Consider the following 9,415-nt stretch of genomic DNA (forward strand, 5'->3'; position numbering starts at 1 on the left):
TTCCAACAAGGACACGTGGAATTTGATGGCATAGATGCATAGAGTCTCTTTTATATGCTTCTCCATTATTTCAGGAAGAACTTACCTAGCTTGGAGACTTAGTCAGAAGCCCATCAACTTGTAATTGTGAAAGTTGTTTTTCTGGAATGTATGCATTTGTGTGACATAATTCTATAAGCATTTCTTTTTTTGTAGTCAAGACTGGTCTGAAAAATACTATTGAAATGCAGCTGAGGAGTTGATGCTTACAGTCTGTAAGTGCTTATAAACCAGAGACAGCAAAATGGGGCAGAATCTAACAAGAAAAACTCAAGACACAGGAAAAATATGTGATAACCCTAATTATATGTGCTTAGATCAAAAGTTTTGAATAAAGGGATACAATTGTGTGACTTGGGAAGGCTTTATTAAAGGTTTAGGATTTACTAAAAGATCAAATGTCAAGTACTATCATTACTGTATTTCCTTTCAGGGTGTAATTTGGTAAATTTACAAGTACATCCTCCATGTTACTTTTCAACAACACTACATCCTCCTCGTCCAACTTCCTCCTGACCGCTTTCCCTGGACTGGAATTTGTTCACGTCTGGATCTCCATTCCTGTCTGCTGCCTCTATACCGTTGCTCTGTTGGGAAACAGCATGATCTTGATGATCATCATTACCGAGCGGAGTCTCCACAAGCCCATGTACTATTTCCTCTCCATGCTCTCAGCTGTTGACCTATGTCTGACCATCACTACCCTTCCCACTGTGCTAGGGGTTCTCTGGTTTCACGCCCGGGAGATTAGCATCAAGGCTTGTCTCATCCAAATGTTCCTTGTGCACACCTTCTCCTTCCTGGAGTCCTCGGTGTTGGTAGCCATGGCCTTTGACCGCTTCATGGCTATTTGTAACCCACTGAAGTATGCTATTGTCCTGACAGACATGATGAGCCTGGTGATCGCACTAACTGTGTGCATGCGGCAATTGATTTTCTCTTTCCCCTGTGTTATAGCCTTGATCAATGAGTCTTTCCATGGAGGTCAAGAACTTTCCCACCCATTTTGCTACCACCCAGATGTGATCAAATTCACATATTCCAAGTCTGGGCTCACCAATTTTTGGGGGATGTTTCTTCAGCTCTACCTGAATGGCACTGACTTACTGTTCATTCTTTTCTCCTATATCTTGATCCTCAGAACTGTTCTGAGCATTGTGGCCCCAAAGAAGCAACAGAAAGCTCTCAGCACTTGTGTCTGTCACATCTGCGCTGTTACAGTTTTCTATGTGCCAATGATCAGCCTGTCTTTAGCCCACCGTCTTTTCAGTTCCACTCCAAGGGTGATCTGTAGTACGTTGGCCAACATTTATCTGCTCTTACCACCTGTACTGAACCCCATCATTTACAGTTTGAAGACCAAAATGATCCGCCAGAATGTGACTCAGCTGTTCCAGTTCAAGAGACTGAGAGGCACTGAAGTGAGAGAGCTTGGGGTAAAGTGGAATCGAAGGGGGATAAGAGCTAGCACATAAATTATGGTTAAGGAGAGAAGGTGTTTGGGGCAGTATCTTCCACAGACGTTGTAGGACCTGAGGCTGTTTCAGTTGGATGATAGGAGTGAGAAGAAAACTTTTTCTTGAGTTCATGAAAGAGATAAAGAAATCCACAGTTCAAAACCATTATTTATATGTCTCTCAGAATTTTAAGACAAACACTTGCATTATTGTAAAATCATTTTTATCCAGTGGAACAATATATTTGCCTTAAAGAAATAATTCTTTGACAATAGATAAATCATAGTAATTTTATTTTTGCTTTCAATTGAGTAAGTTATACTTTCCCCTGAGATTAATTTTTTGTTTTTTTGTAGAGTAAAAAAAAAAAGAATATTCTTCAGGCTGGTAAAAGGGAAAGTTACATGCATGTGGAATGGCACACAGATAAAAATGTATAACTGGAAACTCAGAAAATCTTGTGCTCTGGTTATGGTACTTAGAATCATTTCTAAGAATAATAGAAAAATATACTGTCTGTATTTCTGTTTTAGTCATTTGCTTATAGCAACTGGGATACTTTTGCAGTTCTAATCACTATTTTGTATACTTCCAATAGGTGCAATGTAAACTTACATGGTATCTTTTGTTATTTTTTCATTTCCTAAATATTCTAATAAATTTCTAATTCTGACTCCATAGCTGTTCTTTAAGGCTGACTTAGCCTTAGGACTGTGTCCTTTATCTAAATGCCCCTGCTGGCGTATGCCTCCCTGTTAGCTGTGTCCACCCCATTGTACTTGTCAACATAGAGTTTCAGGGTAATTTTGATGCTGTTCAGAAATCTTGACATTATATTTATTTATTTATTTAATGTATTTTGAACCCAATTTTATTATTATTTTTTTTTGTTGTTGGTACCAGGGATTGAACTCAGGACCTTTCTCTTGCCAGGCAAGCACTTATTCCACTGAGCTATCTTCCTGGCCTTATTTTATGTATTTTGTACAAGGTCTCACTACACAACTCCGACTCATAGTGATCCTCCTGCTTTCAGCCTCCCCAGGGTTGGGATTACAGGTGTGCACCACCATGCCTGGTCTTGACACTGTCTTTACTAAGAAGATTTACTTTGTGAAGTAACCTCAGATACAGAATTGATAGGGCTGAGAAATAATTCTGTATGCTTCTGCCACATATATTTATGAAATGTAATTTACACCCAGGGAAATTGAAATCTGAACACAGTGCTCCTAGTAAGTGTCCTGATTGGAGCCCGCCTCTCATCAGCCTTCTACTCCTTTCTAGATAGAAACACTACCAATCCCAATCTCTGCTTTGCATCTATTTCCTATTAATCTGAATTGTTCTGGTGAAACATTTATGGCTCTGTGACCATGAATTGCTAAAACCACAATACCCTTTTATCAAGTACTTGCCAACAGTAGTCACATACATTCATAATCACATAACTTGTGTGGCTCCTTCAGATACGTCACTGGTGTTATGCAAACATCTCAAATTGTGTGGAAGAAGTTATTATTTTAAATTCAGAAAAACCAGTGTAGTGATCAACATAGAAAGCAGAGCAGCTGGAAAGAAATTTCAGTTTTCTATTCTCCACCTCAAACACTACAGTCAAAATATTTTCTCGTTTTGTGCACTTTGTGGGAAGTCTTTGAATTTTATTATACCACAACTTGCTGTTTATTTCACATTTCTCCTCTTATATTGCTTCCAAATAAGTGTCTCTTTGATCCTTCTCTCTTTACAAGGAAAAAGAACCCCCGCAAGCCAAGAAAACACAACTATCAACAAAACTATCATGCAAAAGTCACAGTTCCAAGACACATCTAGTTTCTAAACATCTGTAGAAAAAGGATTATACAATGATCTCCTTTTCAAGCTGACATCCTGTTAGTAATCTCAGAGTACAGCTACAGTCCTTAGATTATTATCCATAAGAGCTGATTCTAGACAAGAACTTGAAGAGTGGGAGGGGTCAGAGAAGACTGCTTTAGAGTTGGGCTTGGAAGTGCTGGAAGAAATTCCTTGACATTATTTTAGGATCCCAGTCATGGTATAAAGTGCCAAACACTATTTTGACTGTTGACAATTTTGATCCAGACATTTCTGTGCTTGACCTAAGAAGAGGATGTGTGCAGCAGCTAAATAAAAGGTCTGTGGAAATGAAATGTGAACTGAGAATGAGACACTTTTTTCTTTAGACCGTGTCACGTTGTGTCAGAGGCGCTGACCTTGATGTAGAGGGTGTCTCAGGTTATGGCCTCATCTAAGCACCTGAGCATATCTGAATGATTCTTACAGATATTTGTGGTACTGTGTCACTTTTTATTTTTTAATTTTTTATTCATTTTAAAGAGAAAAAAAGATAAAATGGTAATGAAACAGTTTCAAAACAGGTTAGTAGGACAGTTACAATATTTAATACATTGCATATTGTCTTTGAAGTAGTTATTCAGAGGACAACACGCAGACATGATATCTTGTCTAAACCATGTTAGTATAAACCTTTCTTCTCATTGAACTAAGGGAAAGTAGCTGTATGTCTATGCTGACATACATACATATGTATATATATACTTTTTTCTGCAACAAAATGGTCCTTTATTTATATCCCTTATTTCATTTTGTTTTATCAGAGATGGTTGTTTCCTTGCTGTTAGAGAAGCTGAATTTGGAGAAGTCTTTAAAAGACCTTTTCATACTTCATGCCAGTCCAAAGATTGTAGGTACTTGAATTCAGAAAATACCCAATATAGTCCAATAGTCTGTAATAGTAGTGAGTTTTCAGTGGGACTGGCAATTGTATGAAGTTGGTACTGTACTACTTTATTTGAGGACGTTAAAGGTTTTTCTTTCATAGATCTAGTATTCCCTATTGACAGTTAAGAAATTTAAGAGCACTTTGAAAAACTATGCTTTAAAATTTTTTCTTACTGTCAGAATTAATTGGCCAAATAACCCTACAGTGAATTGATATGAATATATTTGTAATCACTATTTATTCTACATCATGTGAATGCTTACACATTATACTTCAGAAATACCATTGTTTTTGAATGCAAGTTAACGTTTCCAATATGGCCTTGTTAAAGAATGAAAAAATTCTACATTTCATGGGTTTTAGATGATCGTTTGTGGGAATGTGCAATGATTCCCTTACATTTATGGTGATCAGTACCTAATGCAGGCTGCCTTGTGTGCTTTAATTCCCTACTGGCCCAAATGTGCTTTTCCTGACTTGCTCAACGTAACCTGTCTACTCCATACCAAGACCTTTTTTCTAGATGTATTTTTTCTCTATGGTGGAAATTGTAAATAAGATATGCATTTGTGTTTTCTTGTAATTTCTAGTCATATATTTAAATTAGTTTCATTTTCTAATTTTGTCACATTTAGTATATATAAATAACATTTGTGAATATGTGAATAAATGTAGAAAATTAAAGCTAAAGATTATTCATAATACCACTAATGAAAAATTGTGCTTGACTTGACCTTTTAAAAAGACTTTAGACTTGATTATTTTTTATTATGTGAATGACTGGACATATACATATATATTTCAATTAAGATAAAAGTGTATTTCAATTAAGATAACAGTACATAGCTACATGCATATTTTCCTATTTTTGATTACTAATTGGTTCTATGAAATCATAATATTTTGTCTCCATAATATGTTTAATTATGCCACATTTAGTGTATATATTTAAAATTTGTGAACATATAAATGTAGAAATTATTTTAAAAATATACTTCACTTCCTTTAGTCAACTTTTAGTTCTTCATACTACACAATTTATCTTTCTTTTTATATGTGTTTGAACTTTCCATACTTTACTCAGTGAATATAACTTATTTGTTCTTCACGCCTCTGTGAGATGTTATCAGTCCTATTTTTTCTATTCTACTTAATCCTTAACACTTGATACATTCCCTGGTAAATAACATGTAGCTGTTAATGGTAGGCTTTATGAGTGAAATACATATATTGAATAATATTTTTATCCTAGTTTATATTATGATCTACTACTATTTAATATTTCAATAGCTCAACACATATTCATATAGATATATATTTGATAACACCACTGACTATGTTCTTAGGTTTCTAGAAATAGAAATTATTTAATCAGGAAGGAAAGCAAATAATTTTGAAACTAATATTGCTTGAATTGTAGGATTAAGCATCACATGGCTTGGATTTAGATTCAATCTCTGAAAACTTTAGAGATCTAGATTTTTGGGAAGTTGTTTAAGGTTTTGCAAAACTTTACTTTCCTAATGCACAAAGTAAGAGTAAACAATAAAAATCTATTTTTCTGTGTTCTTGCAAAAGTTAATGTTATTAAGAAATGTAAGCAGCTCAATGTCTAGAAGCTTGTAAACACTGGATATATCTTATACCTATTAGTTTACAAGTTATAACTGTGTAAAGATTATTCATACAACTAATTGCATGCTAGCATACATTTGTTACTTCCTTAGAAAGTTGCTCCTATTCAAAGAGTATTTACATACTGTATTTAAGTAAAACTTAGAACTATCTTTGATATTAATTCTTATTTTAATTTGCTTATTTCTGTGACAGAATATCAAAAACATATTTTAAATATGTTTTCATATTTAAAATATGAAATTTTAAAATTTCATTTAAAATATGAAATTTTAAAATTTCATTTTCATTTTTCCTCGCAGCATTATTTTACTAAAGATTTGTTTTGTTTAATTTTCTGATTATTTCTTACGTGTTGTTTTCACATCTGTATGGTGCATTGAAATGTCTTTATTTTTGCTCATTAATTTATTGAACATATTAGACAACTTTACATCTGTTTAATAAATTTTATGATATTGACTTTATGTCAGTTTCTATTTACTTATATCCCATAATATCCAATATATTAAATTTAATCATTATTTTAATAAGTACCAAAAATGTTATTGCAAACTTAATGAGAAAATATGAAATGTATGTGATAGTGGAGATTTCACAACTACCAGTTTTTATCAATTTCAGTCATCTGAGCCAGAAGCAACATTGACTGTCATTTCATGACTTAAGCACTCTTGCTTGAATCAGATTTGAATTTCTGAATTCAAATTTTGTTGATTTTGGGTGAATTTTGGGTGATCATGCAAAGGACAGGCATTCCTTCTTATTTCTTTATGCTTCTGTTTTCTTCTTCAGTGGTTTAATAGCAACTGAACTTTTTTTATGTGGCCAGCCCTGCCCTGGGGGAGGGGCTGGAGCAGCATGTGGTGCCGGGGATTGGTCCCTGCGCTTGCATAAGTTTGCCTAAGCAGGGGTTTTAGACCACTGAGCTATCTCACCGGCCCCTGACCTATTTCTTGAAGGCAGATTTATTGACTTGAAATGACTATTTATTCCTCACTGATTTTGACAGTAGGGTTCTCCATGATTCCAAATAATCATTGCTCTTGTAATTCGTTATCATATTTTTGGCTGTCAAAATTATTCTTTTTGTTCTGGTGTAACTGTCTTCCTCAAGTAAGTTGGGAAATGTATCAGTCTACTGGTCACGTGCCAACTTATAAGCACTGCCGAAGTGCTAGAGCTATGCTAATAAATTAAATTTACATAAGTTTTGTGGAAACAATGAAAACAAACAACAGGTAGAGCAAATATGAGCTGAGCATTACATCAAAATATTTGGTTAATGAACCTTTTTATTCATTAAGAAAGAACCAAGAAGAGGCAAACAAGTTCATCCCAACCTTCCCTTACTAGGTGATTATCAACTTAGCGTAAGTGCCTGAACAATAAAAATGTATTTAAATTCATCTGGGAACATAAGATATAAGACTATTTAGCTAACAGTGGAAAACCTTTCCAAAATTGTTCTTTGGGACAGAAATAATATTTATTATGCAACTTATATAAGAAGAAAAATATTTAAATTTATTAATAATAGGATTTTTTTTTTGCTTTTTTACCACTTTATTCCAACCTGAGCACCTCAGTATAAGACTAGATACTGATGAGCTGTTTTCTCTGCTAACTGTGAATTACTGTAAAATGTACAAGAAGCCTGCTAAGAGTTCGATGCTTAAATAGATTAAATCATCTGACACATGGTAGATTTCATATAATGAAAAATACCTAAAAATTAGTGCAATATGTGGAACTTATCAAAATAAAGAAGACTTTGAAAAACAAGGCTACAAGATTGTTACTAACATTGCAATATTTATGTTACAAATTACAGATACATTGCTTGTTATGGTTCTAGCCATGTAGGAACTGAAGCCTCGTCCTTCAAAGGGTGAGAGAAAGAATTAGCTTCTTTATAACTGTATATTTTGTATACTTTTAAGCAACTCTTAAATATTACAGAAAAGTAATAAACATACATGGAGGTTACAATGTAGTACCCTCCATGTATGTTTACAGTACAACTAAAGATACAGTATTTACAGTACAACTAAAGATAAAATTTAAAACAATCAAGTTTGAATGTACATAATTGTTAGTGCACTGACTGTATTATATCCAAAGGGAACAAAACCCTCTTCCCTGCCCCCCAGAAGACATCTATGTAATGACCTGCAGTGATTAAAAAATAAAAAAAAGGAAAAAGAAATCAGTTACCTGGCTTGCTTCATTGTTGACTAGCTCACATGAAGGGAACATGATTCATTAAAATGCATTTGTTAGCTTTCATATTCCTAAACAAGGCAAAGCCACATTTGATTTCTCTTGCCCATCTAGAAAAATAGTAAGACAGGTTATAACTTAGACACTACTAACATTTCTTTTCTTCCTGGAAATGTGGGACTATTTTTTTGTGGTTAACTTACTAAATTGTGGAATGTACACCTTGGATAACAGAAGACAGTTTGCCTCAATACTGTAGCTAAGCCTAAGTATATTTACAATCTTTCTAAAAACGTTTTTCAGAAAGGCCAAATTAATACTTTCTAAGTTTTTCATGCATAACTACTGTCCCAGTTTGGAGAGGATGGATGTTCACTGTGGTAGTCATCTGCCTTTAGCCTCCAACTGTCCAGTGAAACAGTGCGACACAGATCTCATTTTCCCTTTCTATTGCTGAAACATTAGTCAGGGGAGACATACACATATTAAAAATTAAATTCAGAGCACTTAAAATAATTCTGCATTAAAAATTTGACTGTATCATAAGTCTCTTTGTTTTCTGGGAGTCAGACTGGGCTATTAAATGCTCTGATTCCACTGTTACTAACATTTAGGAGGCAGAATATTCCATCTGGTTCAAATTGGAAGTTTAGTTACTGCAGCACTGACTTCTGGATGGTTGTGTAGGTTCAGTGAGGTCTACTCTTCCTCTAGCAAGATTTGCTCCTGGATTCTGTGGTTTATTCTTCGGCAACTTTTTAGCTATTGCCATGAATATTTCATTTACATTCATCGACGTTTTAGCTGATGTTTCCATGAAGAATAAACTACTGTCATCTACATAAGGCTGTGCTTCTTGGAAATCTACAGCTCTTTTATTTGCTAGATCAGCCTTGTTTCCTGATAAAGCTATTACAATGTGAGGACTTGCTTGCCGCTGGAGTTCTTTGACCCAGTTTTTTGCTCTTGCAAAAGATTCCTCATTTGCGATATCATAGACAACTATGGCTGCTTGTGCTCCTCTGTAGCACACCGGTGCTAGGCTATGACATTTTTCTTGACCAGCTGCATCCCCTATTTCAAATTTCACTGTTGTGTTATCAAGACATGCAGTCTGGGTGAGAAAAGTAGCCCGGTTGGAACTTTCTTGAAATTCATGAAAGTGGCTTTTCACAAAACAAAGCACTAGGCCTGATTTGCCAACAGCAGACTCTCCCAGAAGTACTAGCTCGAACTGGCAAATTTTATTTCCAGTATTTGGCCCGTTAGGTCTTGTTGCTCCTTGATTAGCCAT

General features: G+C 34.7%; 1 protein-coding gene and 1 pseudogene across 1 annotated transcript; one reads left to right on the plus strand and one right to left on the minus strand.

The window, feature by feature from the left end:
- The first annotated feature begins 506 nt into the window (after positions 1-506).
- On the plus strand, positions 507-1,514 carry LOC101585923 (olfactory receptor 51T1). The gene has a single exon (XM_004642084.1). The coding sequence runs from the start codon at positions 507-509 to the stop codon at positions 1,512-1,514; it is 1,008 nt and encodes a 335-aa protein (XP_004642141.1).
- A 7,256-nt stretch (positions 1,515-8,770) lies between these two features.
- Positions 8,771-9,415, minus strand: LOC101567288 (annotated as a pseudogene).

This window comes from Octodon degus, unplaced genomic scaffold, assembly GCF_000260255.1.
Source record: "Octodon degus isolate 3935 unplaced genomic scaffold, OctDeg1.0 scaffold00146, whole genome shotgun sequence".
Taxonomy (NCBI): Eukaryota; Metazoa; Chordata; class Mammalia; order Rodentia; family Octodontidae; genus Octodon; species Octodon degus.